The 22,475-nt window shown below is 28.4% G+C and overlaps 5 protein-coding genes across 11 annotated transcripts in view; 2 read left to right on the top strand and 3 right to left on the bottom strand.

Annotated features, from left to right (window-relative positions):
- Positions 1 to 1,357: 1,357 nt before the first annotated feature.
- Positions 1,358 to 2,263, top strand: LOC119681991 (NPC intracellular cholesterol transporter 2-like). Its single transcript, XM_038095317.1, has 3 exons — positions 1,358 to 1,476; positions 1,560 to 1,670; positions 1,736 to 2,263. The coding sequence occupies exons 1-3, from the start codon at positions 1,410 to 1,412 to the stop codon at positions 2,008 to 2,010; spliced, it is 453 nt and encodes a 150-aa protein (XP_037951245.1). The 5' UTR covers positions 1,358 to 1,409; the 3' UTR covers positions 2,011 to 2,263.
- A 1,754-nt stretch (positions 2,264 to 4,017) lies between these two features.
- LOC119685101 (ras GTPase-activating protein-binding protein 2-like) lies at positions 4,018 to 6,628 on the top strand. The gene is made up of 3 exons (XM_038099303.1): positions 4,018 to 5,543; positions 5,645 to 5,901; positions 6,185 to 6,628. Exons 1-3 carry the CDS (start codon positions 4,199 to 4,201, stop codon positions 6,434 to 6,436), a joined length of 1,854 nt encoding a protein of 617 aa, XP_037955231.1. The 5' UTR covers positions 4,018 to 4,198; the 3' UTR covers positions 6,437 to 6,628.
- Positions 6,629 to 11,461: 4,833 nt separating this feature from the next.
- Positions 11,462 to 12,866, bottom strand: LOC119684420. The gene is made up of 2 exons (XM_038098461.1): positions 12,750 to 12,866; positions 11,462 to 12,077 (listed from the first exon to the last, which is right to left on the bottom strand). Exon 2 carries the CDS (start codon positions 12,049 to 12,051, stop codon positions 11,584 to 11,586), a length of 468 nt encoding a protein of 155 aa, XP_037954389.1. The 5' UTR covers positions 12,052 to 12,077; positions 12,750 to 12,866; the 3' UTR covers positions 11,462 to 11,583.
- A 1,405-nt stretch (positions 12,867 to 14,271) lies between these two features.
- On the bottom strand, positions 14,272 to 16,206 carry LOC119684426. Its single transcript, XM_038098467.1, has 3 exons — positions 16,107 to 16,206; positions 15,612 to 15,699; positions 14,272 to 14,812 (listed from the first exon to the last, which is right to left on the bottom strand). The coding sequence occupies exon 3, from the start codon at positions 14,790 to 14,792 to the stop codon at positions 14,394 to 14,396; it is 399 nt and encodes a 132-aa protein (XP_037954395.1). The 5' UTR covers positions 14,793 to 14,812; positions 15,612 to 15,699; positions 16,107 to 16,206; the 3' UTR covers positions 14,272 to 14,393.
- Positions 16,207 to 21,593: 5,387 nt separating this feature from the next.
- LOC119678961 (peroxisome proliferator-activated receptor gamma coactivator 1-alpha-like) overlaps positions 21,594 to 22,475 on the bottom strand; it is a 67,957-nt gene continuing 67,075 nt past the window's right edge. For 6 of the 7 annotated variants that reach the window (XM_038091089.1, XM_038091088.1, XM_038091087.1 and 3 more), the window contains 2 exons: positions 21,828 to 22,030; positions 21,594 to 21,762 (listed from right to left, as the gene is read on the bottom strand). In XM_038091089.1, coding sequence (XP_037947017.1) covers positions 21,610 to 21,762; positions 21,828 to 22,030 — 356 coding nt within the window. In that variant the 3' untranslated portion in view covers positions 21,594 to 21,609. The remainder of the gene's footprint in view (positions 21,763 to 21,827; positions 22,031 to 22,475) is intronic. The other variant, XM_038091090.1, reaches the window with a different exon arrangement.

The following is a 22,475-nucleotide window of genomic DNA, read 5'->3' on the forward strand; positions in this document are numbered from 1 at the left end:
CTGCAGTAAATACTTATGGCGTGTATTGTTGAAGACTTAAGATCAAAATAAACAAAGAAAAGAGACACCTGCAGAAAATTTGAAAGAAAAAATTTAAAAGATAAAATTGAACGGTATATTCGGACTGCTATAAGTAATATGAAAAGATTTGTACTTTTATGGATCTGTTATATCCATTAAAGTATAGTATATCAAAGCTATAGCTTTGATATATTATATTTTAAAGTAATTGTATTTAGTTTTAGCATGCTTAAAGCTAATTATAATGGAAAATGTAAAAACATATCTTCATACCACTCTATTGAAAGTCTAAAGATATAGTCATAAGCTCAACTATATTTCATAGATGAAATCAGGTGAAACTCACATTAAAATCTCTCGAAATTTTCGTCTTTGTGAGCTGTAGATTCTTCAACTTGTATATTTTAATCTTAATTAGAAAAGTTTTGAGCCTTAAAAAGTTAGAATAAAAACTGAAAAGAAGATACCTAATAATGTGGGGTCATAACATTGTCGAAAGGATCTTTATTATTTGCTTCAGGAAAATTATCGAAGGATTTATGTTTATCAAAAATAGACAGGAAAATCAAGAAAGAAAATCATAAAGAGTGTTATGTTTATCGGAAAGAGATAAGGTCTTGATTATTTCCAGCAGACAAAAGCGGGCCTTCTATAGATTTTAAAAGTAATTACAAAATTTTGACCATTCCGTATGAAAAAACAACTTTCTACAAATTGCTCATTTTATCTGCTTTATTATAATATGAATAGTGAGGAATTGTATATAATAATAACTAACTTTGAGCGATCTATATAAGGTTTTCTAGAAAAATCTAATTCCATATGCGCTGTCTAGACTGACTGAAAAAGACGACTTTTAAAATGGTGACCTGTGATTGAAATCGGGGTATTTCTATATGGTGCTGGTATAAAGATCAGAGGCACCTTGAGAAGGTTAAATAATCGGAGCCAAATAAGAAAGTGAGTGAATGCATAGATGATAATTTCTAATAGAAATAAATCGTTGATTATACATATTACAATCCATAAGAGTTGTAGCGTAGTTACAGAGCATTTGCTTGCAGAAGCAGTCGATAACAAATGGAATGAGAGTGAAAGAGTAGGAATATATGAAATATATACACAGTTTTAGCATATATATGTAACTTTAACATCCATTTCTACTGGTTATAGGGTACACAATTCTTCTATTATATATGCATTGAGTAAAAAGAAATATATAATCTCTTACTTTGATTTGTGATATTAAACTAATCTCACTGATTTGTGAAAAAAGTAAACAATCTTTTTGGTATAAAAGTCAGTTCCCATAGATTTCATTTCCAGTAGTATTTCAAGCTCTGTAGTCTTCGTAAATCAACAAAAAATTAGAAATTAGAAATTTCGAAATGTTGCGTTCTATTTTGTTAATTACATTAGTTTTTGCTCTGGCAAATGCAACTAATGTTCAGAAATGTCAGTTTTGTTTTTTATTTCTTTAATAATATATTTTTATTAGTTAAATAATTCAATCATTTATTAACAATGTTAAATTGTAGGTAAAAAAGGAGAACCCTTTCCTTTGAGTGTTGACATCAAAGGATGTCAAGAGGAACCATGCGATATTGTTAGGGGTTCCACAGCCGTTATGGATGTTCATTTCGTAAGTCGTAAGTATTTACTATGATTATAAATTTATATATTTTATAAATTTTATATTTAATTGAAAATACAGCCAAGGACAATGTTAAAAAGTTGACAGCTAAAATTACAGCCACAGCTTTAGGTATAACAACTCCATATGAGCTTCCCGAAAGTGAAGCTAATGTATGTAAGAATCTATTGAATGGAGCCAGTTGTCCGCTTGATGAAGGTGAAGATGTCATTTATCAACTCAACTTTTACATTGACTACATATATCCAAAAATACCAGTTAAAGTTGAAGTATCACTCGTCGATGAAGACAAAGAGTCATTTGCTTGCTTCGCTGTTGATATTAAAGTTAAATAATTAATTTACAGCAATAAGATTAAGCAAAATTTTGATATATACATTTATTGGGATAAATATTATTATATTGATGGAAATAGAAAGCAGTATTTTTAAGGCAAGCCTCGTATTGATGTAGTAAAGAGTTGTATGAACTGACAGAGTGGTTTCTAGTGCATGAAAGATCTCAACAAGGAAACAAAACAGGGATGTTTAAAATATATTTTCTACTTTTTTTATCAATCTTAATGTGGAGAGTAATTCCTCGAAGAGAGTCTATACCCTTCATACAAAGAAACATATATATCATACAGTGTCAACTTTAATTCACACCTTGGCTTAAGTCTAAAGATAAATATTTTCCATCAAATTAATAATTTTGAACTCAATAATGTTATTAAAATGTATTATCTTATTCGAAATTAATATGACAAATATAAATAAATTTAATTAGAGCATATAAAATAAAATTCTATTTCATTTTAACAAAAGTATGTACAAAGATTCTGCTGTCCGTATATAATTTTTGCACTAGAATTGCCAGGAAATTGAACGTTGTTAACTTTGAGCTATAGATCCATGTGCAAATATATAAAGTCAACGCCCACCTATTTACCCCATACAGATTTAGAGTTTTATAAATATTTCTTTTGTTTATTAATAAACAAACAATGCACTTGCTGCGTTATTAATTACAACAAAACGCATAAACCACAGCTATACAAATTAACTAAATCATTGAAAATTAAAAATTTTCTGTCTATTGTCAGCTCTTTCTATTCAAAATAGATATCTTGTCATAGGATATAAAATTCTGAACTTAAGCATGTAAAATAAATTGATTAATTGAAAGCATGCAAGGATGGATCACCAGCATCTTAGCAATACCACTAAAAGGCATCGTTAAGTGAATCATGCAACACTCTATTCGAATCTAAGAATTGATCGGATTTACCATGTAAGCGATATCAGCAAACGCTAAATTTTGATGACCTATGACCCATCTATACAAATAAGTTAAGTGTTTTAAATCGAAGTCTCATTTTTACATGTCCAATAGATTCAGCGCTTAGTGAAATCGAAAACTCTTCCCTACCTGTGCGTATATAATAACTGAATTTTCTTTTGTTTTATTCTGTGTTTAAATAAATTTGTATAATAAAGAAATATAATATAGAACAAGCAAAAAATATATGTTAAATATATTGTCTTGAAAAAAATTAGATATTATTTTAAAATTCACTATGATCCTCAATTAGCTTAACAACTCGAGACAGGTTTCCGCTTCTTTGAAAAATCTTTCTTTATTCAGCTTTGTCTTTTGTTTAAACTTCTTCGTTTCTCTGGGTTAGGGTTCTAAGAGCCTTCATTAAACGATATTACTACTGATTTCCTCTGTTGTTAGCATGTGGAAGGCTGCTTCCAAAAAACTTGTTATGGAGTCGGATCTCATTCATATTTACAAATGGCAACCATCTCTATCTCGGACATTTAACATATGTCATCAAAGTCATCTGTCAACTGTGTTAGTTCTTTATTGCTCTCACATGCATCATAATTTGCACTGAAAATTCTGAGTTTGTAATTCAAAAATCTTTTTTTTAAAGAATCGCAGTTATTCCTTAGCCACTCGCGCCTCAAAAATACTTTCCATGGACCATTAATTTTCGCTCGAGCGAAAAAGGTGTTTGAAGCAATAGTCAACTCAACTTTTACATTAAGGTAGCACTAATTGGACTTAATGTACGAGGCTGGAGCAGGACTCGGTAACGTGTTGTTATGGCCAAGTAAGTAAGTAAGTATATATAAAACATTATAATATTGAGTTATTAGAAGTAAGGATGAAAAATAATCGAATCTCTAAGAAGTACAATAGAAAAGAGAGAGGATGTTTGCCGTAATCTGGATTCTTTGTGTTTCCCTAAACATTCAAAAAATTATCAAATATTCTTAGTAAATATTTTTCAAATTTCTTTTAAAATTTTATGTTAATATGTTTAAATATTTTTTTTTATATCATATATTTTTCGTGTTTGAGTTATTCGTTACTTTTGCGAGAAGTTTTTATTTTCTAGTTCTTTTTCTTTGATGTTCCCCCAAAACAGTTCTTATTTATTTTTGATCGGTCTTTATATTCGTAATTTGATGAGTTCATTTTAGCTCATAAAGTCTTTGTGTGAATAATTGTTGTAGTTGTTGCGATTCTACAATGGAATCTGTCCGCACAAGTCCCGAAGATGATTTCCTAACAAAAGTTGGACGTTCCTTTGTTTGGCAATACTACAACATTATGAACAAGTGTCCGGAATGTCTCTACCGCTTTTACACAAATTTCTCGATCTTACGGCATGGCAGTTTAGAAATCGCTGTTGGTCAGAAGACGATTGAGTGCCGTTTAGAGCAATTACAGTATCACAATAGTGCGGTGAAGATTAATCAACTTCAAATCTATCCAGCATTAGATAATAGCATTATAGTCGTTGTTGGAGGTCAACTGTTACGCGAACAAAATCTATTGGCTTTCACACAAACGTTTGTGCTCGAACATCACTCTGGGACACGGTACAGTATATTAAATGATATACTCACTTTCGATAACTATGACGGATATGCCAGATTCATAAACAGTAAAGGTGTTTTGCAATCTGTTATGGTTCCTATTATGCAAATACCGGATGGATATAATTGTAATGACCAGCTAATGACAGAAACTGATTCCGATGTATCTGATGATGATAATTCTTGTGAAGAAAACAACACTGAAAATATTTATACGCAGAATCCATCAATGCGTTATTATCCACAGGAAAATGCTTATGACTTGGGAGAAAGCATTATGCAAATAAATGATGATAACGTTCAAATATCAACTGCTGACAATACTGAGCAAGCAGTGCCATACGATTTCACTGAATCTAGTGAAGTACCGGAAATCTCACAAGCTCAGTTCGAGAATTTGATATGTCAAGAAGAATATATGGCAGAAATGGCTATGCCTTCATCTTGCTTTATACTGCCTGAGCAACCAAATTATTGTTCTGATATTATTTCAGAGACAGATGATAGTATATGTTGTTTTAGTGAGCCAAGCGGTTTGCACGAATCTAACTCTGATACTGATCATTGTTCTTGTGAGGAAGAATTTTCTGCAGAAAATTCTAGTGTAACACAAGATAAAATGGATCAATTGAACAACTTGATGAACTTGAAAACACCAGTTGTTGAAAGTAACAAGGATGAAGAAATTATTTTGAAGAAAACAGATGAATTAAAACAAAAACTGGCAGAAAAAGTTGATCAAGTACAGCAGGAAAGCAAAATTATTAATATTTCAAAAGTAGAAAAATTAAATTTACGACAACCACAGCAAAAGCCACAGCGTCAGGTATCAGCACCGATTAAACTTCAACCAGAAGTACATTTACAGTTTCGTTATAATAAATCGAGTTCTAATAGACCCGGTGAGTTGGCTAACAAGAGCACTAATAGTATGCAGCAGAAGAAGATACAACCAAAAACTACGAGTATTGTTACCACCACTTCGTATAAACAAGGTTAGTCTCGGCTGAATAAAAAATACTTAGATGTATGTTCATTTTATGCACTTAAAATCTTTAATATTTTATAATTTTGCTTAATTCCGTCAAATTCACAGAAAATCCTTTGCGTAATCGTCGTAAACGAATTTCAGATTATTATGGCGACAATCATCAATTATTTCTTGGCAACATTCCACTACAGGCTACTGAAGTAGAAATGCGCAAACTCTTCGAGAAGTTTGGTAAAATATTAGAACTACGAATCCTTAGCAATCCACCTTCTAAAATAGATTCAAAAGGTAGAAATTTACTTAATTATGGCTTCCTAACCTTTGAAAATCCGGAATCTGTGCAGAAATGTTTAGAAATATCTGTAAGTAGATCTTATAATATATGTATATTTATATATATTATACATAATCTTAGGTATACTCAACGAAGACATTAAAATTTCTACATATATTGAATGCAACTTCAATATTTATTAAATGCAATATCATATCTTCCAGTGCTCATTAATCGCATGAGACTATATCCGTTTAATTTTATTTAAAAATTAAGCCTATGTGTTCCAGCTAAAACTATATCTGTTATATAAACCAAATTTACTTTAATGCTTTTCACATTTTTAATGAATTAAAAAAAATTTTCTATAGCCTTTTTTCTATCCTAACAATCTGCCAAATGGACATCGCATTAATATTGAACGCAAGAAACGACGTATGGGATTTAGTAGTAATATCGCAAATGCTACCACAATTTCAAATAACCTAACAAAAGGTACTCCTAAAAATGGGGTACTAAACACTATAACTATCAAAAATAAACCAGAAAATCGTTCCCAATCGTCCCAAAATCAGTGTCGATCGAATTCTTTACACACTGTTCCCACTAAGCGTCGTCGCTGAAGTTGCAGCTCAATCTGAAAAAAGGACATCAACCTCATAACCGCAACAATTATCACTACAATTAGCACATAGAAATAAAGATAAATATGCTTAGTAAGAAGTGGCTAATTGCATATTAGTTACTAAATATTATTAATACCCGCTAATATAATAGTTAGTAATTTACTTATAATAAATACGCTGTCTACTTACTAAGGATTTTTATCTTTTTTTTTTTTATTTTTTATTTTTCATTTATTAATAAAAATAATAACATGAAAAATAAAATGGGTGTTTCAATTACCATCAATTTTAACAAACTGACAGGCTTTACAACACCGCGTTATCGAATCTCAGAATGATTACAGGCTACTCGGGGAGTTATGTAGATCTGAGGTCAGCTATTGTTTAGTCTGATGAAGAGATAAACAATAATCCAGTCAAGGGGTAGAGAGGGGTTATGAAGAAACTTCGCAGTTTATAGAGAGTAAAAGTGCTTAAGTGCTTAAGTGCGATGACTCAACTACTCTCAACATAATAAATTGAATTTAGTCAGAAAATAGATCATCAGTCCTAATCATAGGACTTAACTCGCAGAGAGTAAAAGGTATTTTGAAAAGAGAACCGTGGATTCCAGTGATTGTAGGTCTGAATGGAATGTAATACTCTAGCCTTGCAGCTCTAGTTTATTGAGCTCAACCAGTGACTGGAGGTCTGAACACCAAAATATGATTGAATACTATGAATGCCAGTAGCGTTGCCAGGATTATGCGAAAGGGAAATTCTTTTGGCAATGTTTTTACACTATATTATCTATTGATTATATTGTCACAGGAAACCTGTCACTCTCTCCTTAGTTACGCTACTGATTTTTAGATATTATGTTTTGTCAATGGTGATAATTCACATCACCGGAACTTGAAATTATACGTCTAGGAAGGAAATTTGTCGAGTGACAAAGTTAAAAAAGTCATGTTACTTCACTTTAGTTATCGTCCTGGTAAAAACGCATAACTTCGACTACAAAATTTTTAATAATATGAATGTAGCAATCAAAATTCGTCACATTTTTATCATTTTCAGAAAGAGAGCAGGTTTATTACATCCTCAGAACAAATGCCATACAATTATGAATTTTTGTTGATGCAACGGCGAAACACAGTTAGTTATGGATTTTACTACTCTAGAGGCGATAATATCTACCACGCGAAAGGAAAGCCTGAACTTTTATAAAATCTAAGTCTTAGCTATTGCGTATCCGGTTTCTTGAAATTTCTTTATAGTATTTATAGCGTATAGTGCGTTTAAATGGACATGTCGTCCATAATCTTCTTATAGTACACTGATAACAAAAACAAAATCTAAGAACTGAAACTAATTTTTATTCCTGATTATTAAATCCACTATCCTAAAAACTGTCATAAAAATTATGATTATTTTTAATTAGCAATTTTTTCCATAATCTATACTTCACTAGCAAAAATCACATACAGACAAATTTCTAAATTAATCACTTTGAAAGTAATATTTACTCCTCCCGAATATATTTTCAGTTCATAAAAATCATTAATTAATCTCGGAAAAAAGTTGTATTTTATTTCAACTGTGAAACTCAGTTGGAATGATAAATTAGTTTATTTACTCGACAAAGGATAACGAATGAAGATTTTTTGAATAATTAAAAAATCTTCCTTAAATGACTTTTTAAAGAAAACGACATCTGTTGCAAAAACGAAACTTAGCAGAACCCCATTAGTATACAGTTTTAACAATATAAATATCAATATACATATATCACATTTCTGAGATACTTATCCGATATCACTTAGATCTTGTAAGAACCCCATTAGTATACAGTTTTAACAATATAAATATCAATATACATATATCACATTTCTGAGATACTTATCCGATATCACTTAGATCTTGTAAGAAGCATTTTAATGTTATCTGATTTTTCACTGCATCCCCTAGTATTCTCATGAAGATCGTTAAAAGAAGTACTTACCTCTACTTTCTTCAGCTTGCCAATAATAAATGTAAAACACTTAAGTCACATATAACTTCCCGATTTACAATGACCTGTTACAACAAGACTAGATGTTAGGAACTCATCAAAAGGAATCGCGTGAATACTGTCAGACAAGTTGCTGGAAACTCTAGAAATATGCAAAAAAAATAAACTATAAAACATTTTCTGAGTGGCTTTTAGTGAACCACTTTTTTGATAGCTTTTCAGATCGATCATCGGTAAGAACAAAAGACTTATTAAATTATCTAAATTTGAGGCGATGAATTTAGTCTGTTTTTTTTCTATTTTAAGGTTTCTTGTGAGGAGAGTGGTAGCAAAGCGGCGAAAAATCACTTGCTGAGGTCAGTGGAAAATTGTCTCACGACCTGTCACTTCAACCAATCAAGCAACTACTATTAGGCGTCAATAGTTATGTAGGCTGTGTGCGAGTTCAACTAAATCGACACTAAATTGTAAATTTAATTTTCGTATTATTATTTTGGTTTGAGTCGCTCAAAAAAATAGAGAAAGGAAAGACCTATATATCTCATTTAATGTATGTAACCTATGACGTGGTGATATTTTGATATAACTGCGCAAGCTTGAACTTGTGTTTTTCAGTTAATTATTAATAAATTATTAATGTGTGAATAAATGTGTAAGGTATATAGTATAAGGAACCAATTATTAAACTCCAATTACTGCCAATGTAAATCAGATTGTATTAATTGCTCTGAAAGGTGTACGTATATATACGAATAACGATTACGTGTATTTGCTTCCCTCCAAATGAAGAGATTAAATATCACAACATTTTTAAACGTTAACAAATTGAAGTTGGTATGCATTGTGGATGCAATTATTTTGTATCCAGAGACACGCATTTAATAAGGAATCAACGCAATGCAGTGAAATGTCAAAAATCAGTGAAATTGGATATATGGCAGCAGTAATCTGCAGCGATCATATGTAATTGTTTGCTTAAATGTGCGGCCGAGGGAGTGGGTGAGTGTGGTGGTACGTTAATGCATTTTCATAGCGGATATCGATGTTGGGAATAACATACAATTGAAGTTTTAATAAATTATTTACATGTTCACCTGCACGAAAACAGTGACAAAGTAGGTGCCATGCCATGCTTTTGCTGCATTATAGTATGCGTTGCTTGTCATGCAAATCTGCCTGCTTCGTTGCGTTTGTGCAGCTCCAGGCAAATGCATGCTCTACACTGGCAATGCATTCAAAAATTTATCCCACAGCTATATTATATGGGATACAGTCATGAATTTATCAAACATGTAAGCGGCATTTAAGCCTTGATTCCCAACATGTGCCCCATTTCCAGTGTATTAAAATGCATCAGCTTGTTGTTGCATACAATGCAATTTTACCCAACAAGTATTTGGAACACTCCTCAATGCATTAATAGATTTCCTATGAGACAACAGGAAAACAGAAATCGATTCCATTTGCAAATGTAATTTATATGGCGAAATTTAGGATGGCTTAAAATACTCGTACTCGAAACAGAAATTGAGCACAAATATTATTTTAAAGCCCAACATTTTATATCTTTGATTTTTTTGTTTTTGCTCCATTTTCCCCAAAACCCAAAAGCAAACGATATGGATACGGATTTAATTTTACAAATTTGCAAAGTTCATATTTTAATGTTACGAGAACTCTTGTCACAACATGTTAAGGATATTCATTACTCTTGTTAAGGAAAGTGATTATTAAATTGATTTTTAACGTTTGTTTTGACGAAAGGAACAAAATTCTTAACATCAATGAAATTCAATAATTTTCAGAAGAAAGGTTTTTATCGAACAGTAGTGAATTGCAACAACAAAATTTTTTTATTATTTTTAATTGGGCCAAATGCCCATTATCAGTCGTCTTGGAATTATTTCTTATATTTAATCATTCGTAAATAATTGTTTGAGACTGCAAGTACCAAGGGTTGAACTCGTACCCTGCCAAATTTGAAGCTCAGAGTCAGTGTTCATTAGCCAACTGACTCAAAGCCGTACTTGACTTGTGAAAGTTCATTAACAAATTTATTTGCTGTTGTATTAGAACAATATCATAAACCAGCTGTAGAATAATTGAATTAATTATACAAATTATTAAATATTCAATTTTAAGTAATTATAAGTAAAACTTCTATTCTATTTAAATGGGCCATAGACTTGGGTATATATGATTAATTAAAGAATACAAATAATGATTAGGCATTATTTAAGAAAAAATTAACGTTTTTTGTTCTGGTTTCTTCATTGTAAATAATGACTGAACGTTCACCTCTAGTTAAACGAGAGATACTAGAGAGAGTATGACTAGAGACAAGAGAGAGACTAATTGCTAAGTTTCTCGTTAAGGAGTTAACATGTTCTGTCAGCATTTTATTATATTTGGTCATGTTATTAAACTCTGCTTTGAAAAAGTTGCTCTGGATTTGTAAGTCTCGGTGGATACTTTTATTTCAAATGTATTGTATTGTTCTGAATATTTTTGACCGAGTTTTTTGGATAAATTCATCATTTGAAATACTAGTTTACCAAACAGCTGAATACCATATGCCCACATTGGTTTTTATATGTCATTATACAAAAGTACTTGGTATTTTAAGCATAGGCTGAATCCACTGTTAACGAGCTAGTATAACTTACAAGTGTGAAGCTTCAATGTGCTTCGTCGCAAGGCTAGATGAATGTCTAGATACATTAGGTTAGCCTTGTAGATTAAGGCTACTTGAGATCACATAATATTTCACGAGTGTAATAATTATTATAATAAATATTTTGACATATACAGGGAAAATAAACTTAGTCTTTTCCAATATTACTTCCTTAATGTATTGTTAATAGTAGTGAGCTTGTACATTAGAGCCCACTTGATCGAAATAATGGCCTGTTGTGATATCATATGTGTCCAGTTTCGCATCAGCATAATTTAAAATATGAATAAAAGATCTGAATTGCAATAAAACAACATAAATTGTAAAATATACGTTTATTAATATACACATCTAATTATTGTTTAAAATATATCTAGGTAAAAAAAGACAAATAGCTGACAAATTTTTACAAAAATATGTTCCTGCGTAAACGTGATTTAAAAAACCCCAGATATATTTCCAATTTTTGCTATATAATTATAGCTGGCGTTGGTGCTTAACAAGTTTTTCATCTTTTGAAGCACTACGTTTTCGTTTTCTAAGTAGTTTAAGCTCTTCATTGCAATCAGCCCCAGAAGAGTTAGAACCCACCTCATCACTATCTGCTTTATGCTCATATGTTGAAGTGCGCTTCATACTGGATTGAACTTCATTGCAGGTGCAAAATTCGCTTTCACTATTTGTAACAGACATGAATGGTACATCTAATCCTTTACTCATCTCCATACGAATTGGTCTAGAGTGCCTTGCCATGTCTTCAACACTGTAGTAATAACCATTATTGTACTTGATGTATTTTTTATAAACTCCCTGCCTTAAAGCAAGATACATCTCAAGAGGGCTCCAATTCCTACGGAGCGCTAATTGAACTAATCTTTTGAGAGATGCGGGTGTTCCAACGTCACGCAATAGCTTAAGGATTTGGAATTTTGTTATAGGTGCCATTTATGGAAAATTTATTCCAAAATAACCTAAAAAGAAACGCCACAAAATAAAATTTAAGAGCAAATTTTAGTCAGGGAATAATGTTTTTGAGAATCAGTTTTATTCACTCATAAGTGTCATGCCATACAGATAGACATGATTTCATCAAATGTGTTATTTTTATTGTTTTCAATATAAATAAAAAATTGAGAATTGGGTTTAATTTAACACTTTGTCACGATCACAAGCCTATATGTGTCTATAATGCATAATTAAGTAACATAGCAACTCTACTGACTGATACTTAGGTCTTTTAGTTTAGTATGTATGGGCACGTCTGTAATGAACTTGCTTCGATAATAATATATTAAAGTACTGATTGTGTAAAGCAGAAATACATGTCACAATTCTACCATCAGGTCACAATAATTTGTATTTTTGTATGTAAAAAAAAAAATTGATGGGCGGAAGACCTTCTAAGATTGACTTGGTCAAGTTTTTCGCCAAAATAAATGTTATAAACCGATGGAGTTATGAAGTTATTCAAAAACTAGCTAGGGGTCATAAATAATGATAACCAATATACACAGCATTAAAATTGACCGAAGGTAGTAATTAACATCACCCAATAGTGTTAATCGCTCTTAATAAAAAAATTTTAATTGTAGTTAAATAAGAAATTAAATCAAATTTAGGACAACTTTTTTTAATAGACTTACCTGAGTACCAGAATTGAATAGATTATTAATTGAAAATTGGAGATAAATTTCTAATTTGTAGGATCCTCACTGAAGTTGGTTTTGAACGATTTTGACTGAACAAAAATTGAAATTACTACTTTGGATAAATATATTACATATTTATAATTTCAAAATATTTTCAACCAAATTTTATTTAAGTTTATAAAGGTTACTTGATTCAGAAATTGCATGTAAAATAATTTTTTCTGAATGACATCCAGTTTCTAGAGATGCAACAAAAGTACAACCCGAACATTTTGCTTACAATTCATAATTAATAATAATAATTAATAATTAATAATTAATTATTTAACTATTATTATTATTAATTCCATACTCTATTAGGAACTCTATTAAGAAAATAATTATTTAATAATCGTTAAGAAGTCATTATATAGATTACAAATTAAGGAGAGCCAGCACTTAAAGCTACTACTTTTACGAACTTCTCAAAAACTTGTTTTATTAATGAGTCCCCTCCAAATCTTTCTAAACTTTATTTAATTTTTATGTAATTTAAAACAGTATCTATTTTATTTCTACCTTATTTTAAATCACAAAAATTTTAACGAAGATACAAATGGTTCTTATAACTCAACATCTGCGTCCTCTTGAATCCGGCCCCTGCATTTGGTTTCATTAACAGCAGAATCATGCGATATTATGTGAACGCATGATTGCTGTCAAACGGGACATCAACTTGTTTTTCTGGAAAAGTCCCGTTTGACTTTGGTAGCTCTCAACTCCACAAAAGCAAGAACATAATAAGAACATAAATAAGAACATGGTAAGAACACACTAAGTAAACATTTGTTATATATATTATTATTAACTTATATACTACACACGTCTATCGGTATATCTGAATGCATTGTACTTTTCGATAAAGTCATTTTAACCAGAAATAACAAATTATACAGATGTCCAAATCGGTACAAACTATTCAATCTATAAACAGTTTTTGAGATAGAAAGCTCTCTTGAATTTTTCATTTAAATTTGTGCTTGCTCTAAAAGCTGATATATGTGAGAGAAAGCTTCTTTGTGTTGGAAAAAGCTATTTTAAAATTGTCAATAAATTTTATGTTTACATTAAACATCTATCTATATGATTCAGTTGTCTACGTCTCAACCATAATTATTTAATCTAAAAAACTAAACCGAAATATATAAATAAATAAATTGCCGTAAAATTTATTGACCTTAACAGTGTAGTCAATGGAATAATTTATTATGCATTAAATTATTAAATGAATATTTAAGGATTTTTCATTTAGCCAAAGCTAACGTTGAAAGAATGTATTACTGATAATAATTAAAAATTATCTTCGTAATATTTTTGATGATTGTAACTGAGCTACGTATCGGCTTTCTATATTCATTCAGTTATATATGTATTTCAGATAATACAACTTCTTAATTTTCTTAATTAATTCGAAAATGTATAAATATATAAAAACAAATGTTTTAAATTAAAAAAAAAAATTATTAAAATATATTTGGGTAAAAAAAAATATATGGAAGAATAGTTCTGACAATTTCTGTGTAAAATTGTTCAACAATTTTTATGTTTAAAAAAAAACCCCGATTTTAACATAATTAATAATGTGTGATTGAAGAAAACTTAAAGATCCCTTAAATGCATTTTTAAAGGATCTTTAGGTTTACCGCAAATTGCACACATCTTATCTTTGACTGCATCCATACCGAAGGGGGGTTCATACTGCTGCATACTGGTTTGCTGCTCTTCAGCCTGGGATGGTACTTCCAAATCACCATCTGAATTCGATGAAATCTCTTCAAATAATTTTTCAGTATCGTTAATATTGAAATAATGATTATTATATTTTTTTAAATATTTTTTTTTAATCCCCTTTTCCAAAGCAGCTTGCAAATCCTCAATAAGCGAAACCCTCTTCCTGCCTGGTCGGCGTGAAACAAACTCTGACAGGTCTTCTATTGTTGCAGGGGCGCCATAATCACTTAATATTTTTATTATTTTTGGCTTAGTAATTGGCGCCATGTGTATCGGCCCCCTAGATACTAAAAAAGTTTAAACTTTATTTAATATTAAAATATATTTGCAATCTAATGTAATTATATATACATATAATAATATTTATAAATAAAAATTGATATTTTATGTACTCATAAATAAAGATAAATATTAAAATTTTATGCACTCATACTAAAAAATAAAAATAAATAATTTAATATACTTATAAAAATTCCCGTCAATTTTGAAGCTCAGAGTCAGTGTTGATTAGCCAGCCAACTGACCCAAAGTGACGTAAGTAAGTCTTTTATTTATAAAAAGTATTGACAAGGTACGAGTTTAACCTTCAATAATAAAAAATTAATTACGAATAAACAAATATAAAAAATAATTCCAAAAAGACCATTGATGATGGACATTCAACCATACTCGAAAAATGCAATTATTTAAAAATAACGAAATTTTATTGTTGTGATTCATGACTGTCAGAAAAATGCGACTCTATGCCCGCTAGGGAAAATGGACACTAAGAATGTCAGAAAAACATCCTTATTGAAAACGATAATTAATATTAAGAAAATAGTTTTTTTTATAGACATTAAACTGAACTGACGTTAAGAATCAAATTAAATACTTATACAAATATAATTATAAATAATTTCTATAAACGGTCCGGGTTGTTCTTTGGATGTTGAAACACCGGTGGTTGTAGTGGACGAATTTGTCGTATATTATCTTATCAGGTGAATAACAACAACTGACAATTTAATATTAAAGATAATACATTACGATGGATTCTAAATTCTACATAAATATTAAACAAAGTAATTTGAAACGAAAACTTACCAGAAATCCAAATAAACAACAATATGATATCAGCAAGGACTGTGATGAATTTCTATTCAATTGAATCCAGAGAACAGAATATCTAAATCTGAATGAAAAAATGTATTAGAATTCAAACTAATTTAATTTCAAACTAAAATTTCAAAAAAATTTTTATAAAAGAAAATTATTTGTTATTTAAATATTAATAAAATTTTATTATATTAAAATTCGCAGAACATATCTTTTGGTTGAACTAAAAGTTATAGTTTACAACCCCAATAAACCATTTATTATTATAATAAACAAAAGACGTTGTATACAAAATCTGATGGTTCGCCATCTAGCGGCAAGTGCTATATGAAATTAATTTATATACATTGCTAAAAATAGTGAACTCTATAAAAATCTGTCTTCTTGTTGAAGCGCGTATATATCAATCAAAAATATTTACATATTTTAATAATAATTATGGTATGTAAATAAAAAAATGCTTTTTTATTAATAGTCACTCACCCAATTACCAGAGTTAACAGCGCGATTAAAACATCAATCGAAAGTTACAAAGAATCTTCAAATTTTCTCTACTCCGATTTTATGAAACACAACCAGTGTAAATAATTTAATAATACATATAGTTTGTTTTATTTCTCAGCTTATTTAACAAATATGAAATGACATTCATGGCAAAGTGATTGAAAAAAATTATTAATTTATTTACTTTCGTAGAAATTTTTAAATTTACATGTCATAAATCAACTATTTGTGACTATAATTAAACTATATATCAAATTGTATACAATATATCCGGATTTAATAGCCCATGCAGGAATTAAAAGAAACGAACTAGCAGATCAAGCTGCTTCTGCCGCCATTCGCTCTCCCTTGTTCTTATTCAGGACATCCGAAAGAAAATAAATTTTAAAATTTATAAACAAACATATGGAAGACGAATGGGCTATGGAATGGTCAGAGTACAACCATCACTACAAATCGATCAATACCAGTGGTTTAAAAGCTATATATCCACTACTATGCACTCGTCAACAATGTAAGAGTTTTATCCGATTGCGAATGTGACATTCAAAGCTTTTCCATGAACATGTTTTGAGTGGCGATCAGCCATCAAACTGTCGATTCTGTAATAGCACACCATCCACAGATCATATACTTAACGATTGCCCTTCTTTTAATTCTATTCGTAGTAATATCTTTCCTAATATCTTACCTAAAATTTAATTTATAATATCCGAGCTGAAGGCTCTTGCAGCTTTCGCTACCAAAATTGATTTAGTAGCGATACTTTATGAGTTGGATTAGTGCATTTATATAGTTTTTTGTATTACCAACTGATTGTAGACAGCACAGTTAGATCCCGTTTCTGCGATTTAAAACCTTTGAAATTTGTTGATATTAATAACCATAAGTTCACCAAGATTTATAAAGACTACCTTATCTAGGGTACTTGCTTTTTGCTTCCAAAGAACAAGTCATATCTCCAGAGAAAATGTGAAATAGTTCCTTTTTCCTCTATCTGATTCTTATATTAGATGGATATATATTTTAATACTTATTTTTAACTTATATAAATAAAGTACATCAGTAAACTACAGAAAAAAACACGACTTTCATAGTTTCCAGAAAAAATGTGCGAACATAAAAGTTGGGTACGGCTTTGAGTCAATTGTTTAAGGAGCGCTGACTCTGAGCTTCAAATTTGACAGGGTACGACCTCGATTCCTGGTACTTGCATTCTCAAAAAATTATTTATGTATTTGGCAATACTCGAAATAGCTGTATAGTCACCCAAAAATTCAATTAATTAAAAATAATATAAAAAAAAAACAATTTTTGTTGTTGTAGTTCGCTACTTTTCGAAAATGTCTTTAAAAAATATTTAAAAAATAATTATACTACCTTCACATTCCCTTCCCAGTCCATTAACAGCATTCATTGATGGCATAGCTTTAGTTTTGTGCTAATATTTGAAATTTCATTAAAATAATAAATATAATTATTGTATCATTTTATATTTTTTTTAAAACGGAAATTATTTAGCATGAAAATATAAATTCCAATTTGCTGCAAATTAGCCATTCCGTAAATGCTTTTAGAGTTTTGTTGAAGTGTCTCCTGCAGATTTTGCACATTTCATCGCTTCATCGCGCCATTGTGTAAATGTGTCAGAAAAGAGGAGCTTAGGTTTTTATTGCAGTTTCATCCATAAATGTAGACAACAATACAAATGTACATTGTACATTTTATGACTTAACACACTTTCCTTTCTGAGCATTCAATTCTGATTCTAACAATAAAACTCTTGAGTATTTGTTAAGCAAAATAACAAAAGAAATGCTTTTAACAGCTTTTTCTTCCACTTCTCCAGCTACCACCAGGAGCATTGGAATAATCTGAATTGATAATATCGCGGCGGCATTATTTCTGCTCTGTGCCATCGCACTGCTTCACAAAAAAAAAAAAAAATAAAAATAAAAATAAATGCAATATCTATGCAATTTTGTCAAGGAAATAATATAACGTATACTGCAGTTACATATATTCGATAGGATAGGGTAGTATATTTGCAAATATGCATAAATCCTTTAATTATTTAGTCTAAGGAGAATAAGGAATGATTAAAGTCAAATAGTATTACAGGAACTATAATTAAATAGCTCTACATACTTCAACAGATTTATAAAATAATAATTCATTTATAATATTAAATAAACTATATTTAATTGTGAGTCATTCATGAATATTATTTACAGAAATAGTTAATTCTTATATTGAAAATAACACACTACTTATGTTTTACCTAAATTTAAATGGCTTTACATCTCCCACAAAAGTATATACTTTATATAATGTATATATATACTTCATTTACAAGTATTCTTTACATACTTTGTAGTGTATGCATATACTTTATAGTGTATGTACAATAGTTTATAATAAAAACAAATAAAAGTTAAAAGCGCTATTTACCAGCACTAAAAATTCAATAAAGGGCGCTTCAGACTAAATATAAACAGTCTAAAATATAAATTGGAGGGCCGCAGTAACAAATACATACGTCCATGATCTTTATTAATAAATTTAGTTAATGTTGTTAAATTTAGTTTTATAATTTTTTTATTTTAATTTTGATTGATTTACCATATAAATAAAATGATGTAATTCTACGAAGAAAATACCGAAGAAAAATTTGCGTAGTTTAGGTTAGAAACATGCGGGCCGCATGTAGCCCATAATTTGTGGTTTGGACAACCCTGGTATATAACAAGCAGTTTTCCATTTAAAAAATGTTTAACGGTTTAGACCCCTTTTGTTGCTTCAGCAAAAATATCAGTTTCTTTAGGTTTTGTTCCAAGTAAATATTTTTTTGTCGTGATAAAACTGATCATTGAATTATATTATATAATTTTTAATACATCATAAAGTATGTTAAGTAAAACTGCTAAGTTGCTTATATTTATACCATGTACTAATTCATAAAAAATATTAATTGTTGATCTATAATTGTGGACAGATAGGTAAACATATATTTTGGGATTTAAAACTTATTCTATTAATTATTTTAAAAAAGCATAATTAGTTAACGAATTCAATAAAAAATTTTTACCGTTTTTAATTAAAAACAGTTTCTGAATTTTTAAGTCCGATTCATTTAAATAATGTGTGTATATATAAGCATTTATCGAACTGTACAGTACTGAAGCGAATCAAACCCATATATATTTTCCAGGTCGGGGTCGGGTTTTGCTTCAGACGAAATATCTTTTTATAATTTAGTTAAGAAAGGATTTTAGTTAAGAAAAGGACTAAAAGCATTAGTATCTTAAGAACTGTTAACATTCATGGAATCATTGACATCAATTAGACCATTGATATAAATAAGAACATTGATATCAATTAGACCATTGATATCAATTAGACCATTGATATCAATTAGACCATTGATATCAATTAGACCATTGATATCAATTAGACCATTGATATCAATTAGACCAATGATGTCAATCAGACCATTAACATTATTTAGACCATTGGTATCAATTGGATCACTAACATCAATTAGGCTATTGATATTTATTAGGCTATTGATATCAATTAGACTATGAACAACCTCATTTATGAGGCAAAGATCTGTCAATGACCGAATCACAAGCGTACGGGAATTAAAAATAGATGTAGCATATACTTTGGAATGCCTGAGGGATTAATAGGTCATGAGACTATATTATACTTATAACTTTGTGTTAACAAATTACAAATACATATTAATATATAATAACTCTATATATAATAACTTTCTGATATATGAATCGTTAGTGTCCAGCTTATTATTTTAATATTTGAATTATAAAATGCTTGTAGTAATAAAAAACCAAATTTTTGTTAATAAATCCAAAAGAAACTTTTTATTACTTTTACAATTTTGAATAAAGTAATTCCACAAAAGTTAAAAATTTTGGTTAAAATTGTAAATTAAAACAATGAATTTACAAGATGTTAAAAACAATTTAAAAAATTCAAAAATAGTTAACAATGCAAAATATAGATGCCTTATACATGTTCTAAGTACTTTATAAAATCTTGAGATACCATCATGAACATTTATTGCCCATTAAAATCGAGGACTTTTGTGGAAATTTATTTAATTTTTTGCTGTTATTTTCTTTTTTTTTTTAAATTTCTCGTTAAAACAAATAATTTTTACTTGCATTTGATTGTTCCTTTGGATTTACAATTCTTTTAAGAACATTAATACATTAAAAATAAAATTATTTCCAAAAATTTTTTCTGACATCCCGGTTTCTTCATCTCATTTAGTTCCCGGATCGATGTTTCTTCATCTCCGATAGTTAGATATATCGTTATGGAAGAGTATTTTATATCAGTTTATTGATTCTATTGATTATATTATTTTATATCTTATTATATATATAAGATATAATATTAATATCTATATCTTTTATTGTTTATATTTTATTACATATATTTTAATAAAATGTTTTAATATTATAATTTTTTTATTACTATATTTTTTATTATTATTTTTTTTATTTTCTTATTAAATGTTTAATTATATATTTTGTATTACATATTTTTTTAATATTATTTTTTTTTATATATATCCTTGTTATATAATTTTATATTTTATTTTTTTTTATACATAGTTTTTGATATAAACATTTTTTATTATATTTTTATTACACATATTTTATCAAATATAAATATTTTTATTTTATATTTTAATTTTATAATTTTATTACTTATTTTTATTTTATAAAATTATTTCATATTTTTATTTTATTATTTTTTGATGGGTTTTTGTCGAGTTTTTTTTTAATTATACTATATTAAATACATTTATATATTATATTATATATTTATGTATATTAAATTATATTTTGTTATACATCTCTTCATTACACATTTTTTAATTTTGTTATATTTTTTTTATTATATATTCTCTGATTATATATATATTTTTTTAATTTTATTTTTTGTTATTATACATTTTTCTGATAAATGTTTTTTTTTCTAATATATATTATTTTATTATGTATAAAAGTTATTTATAAAATAATTTTATCTTCCAATTTATTGATATTTATTACTATTATCAAAAGTTTATTATCAAAATCGTGGAAGTGAATTTTAATTTTAAAGTTAAAAAAAGTTAAAAAATTTGCAAACTTTTTTTTTATTTCAGTTAATTTTAAAAAATCTTAGCCAATTATAAAATTAAGAATTTAAGTTGAATGCTTTTTAAACTTTAAACATAAATTTTTAATAATATTTTGTAATATATTTTATTTTGTACAAAATACTATTTATGTAATTTATCTTATATATATTACAATTTGAACACTTCCAAAATTTTAGGTTTTAATTATTTTTTTTTAATTTTTGAATTATAATAATTTTTATATATATTTATTTATTTATATTTATTTAATTTTAAATAATATTTATTTAATTTTTTTCTTTTATTTTTTAATTTAAGTAATTACTTAAAGTTTTTATTATAAAATACTCGAGTTTTAGTAGTAGCAGAGGCTTTTATTGGTTGTTCGTTTGACGGTGAATCATAAGTTGGTCTCTTTCTTACCTCAACGTTAAGACGATGATTGCTATTAGCATTAATTGGCAACATAATAGGCTAAAAAAAAATTAAAAAATTTTATATAGATAATATAAATTTATTTAAAATTATGATTTACTTACACGCTTCGACAAGCAATTGTACATGTCCTCTTGATTTTTGTATGTTATAAAACAGTAATTTGGAACAGTGGGACTGTTTGCTTTAAATAAAGCAATTTCACTTATTTCACCATATGATGAAAAGACCGATATTAAAATATCCTTGGTAGCACTTGTGGGTACTCGTCCAACAAATATTTGATTTGGTTTATAAGCTAAAAACTCTAATTAAATGTATTATTAAAATTTAAATAGTTTTTTATAAAAAAATTAAGCCGCAAAAATAATTAAAATTAAGAACAAGGACGTATAGCTAGAAAAAAGAATTTTTGGTTATTTGAAAATTTTTTAACTTAACAAGTAGTCATCTTTAATCTACAGTTCTGAACTAGTAACTAGATTTTAAAAAATTATTATAAATAAAGCTGTGGCAATAATTAAATAATTATAATTATTTAATTTAAATATAATATAATAAAAAGATGTTTGTTCTGTAATTAGAGAAATGAATTAAAACTACAGTAGATCTCCGCTAATTCAGATTAATCGGGGTTAATCTGGATTACGGAGACTTTAGAATTGGTAAAGTCATACTAAGAATTTAGGAGAAATATTTTATATACTTATAAATTTATTTTAACAAAAAGTGAACAATTATTTACTGCTCAA

Source organism: Teleopsis dalmanni, chromosome 2 (assembly GCF_002237135.1).
Source record: "Teleopsis dalmanni isolate 2A chromosome 2, ASM223713v2, whole genome shotgun sequence".
NCBI classification, from domain to species: Eukaryota; Metazoa; Arthropoda; class Insecta; order Diptera; family Diopsidae; genus Teleopsis; species Teleopsis dalmanni.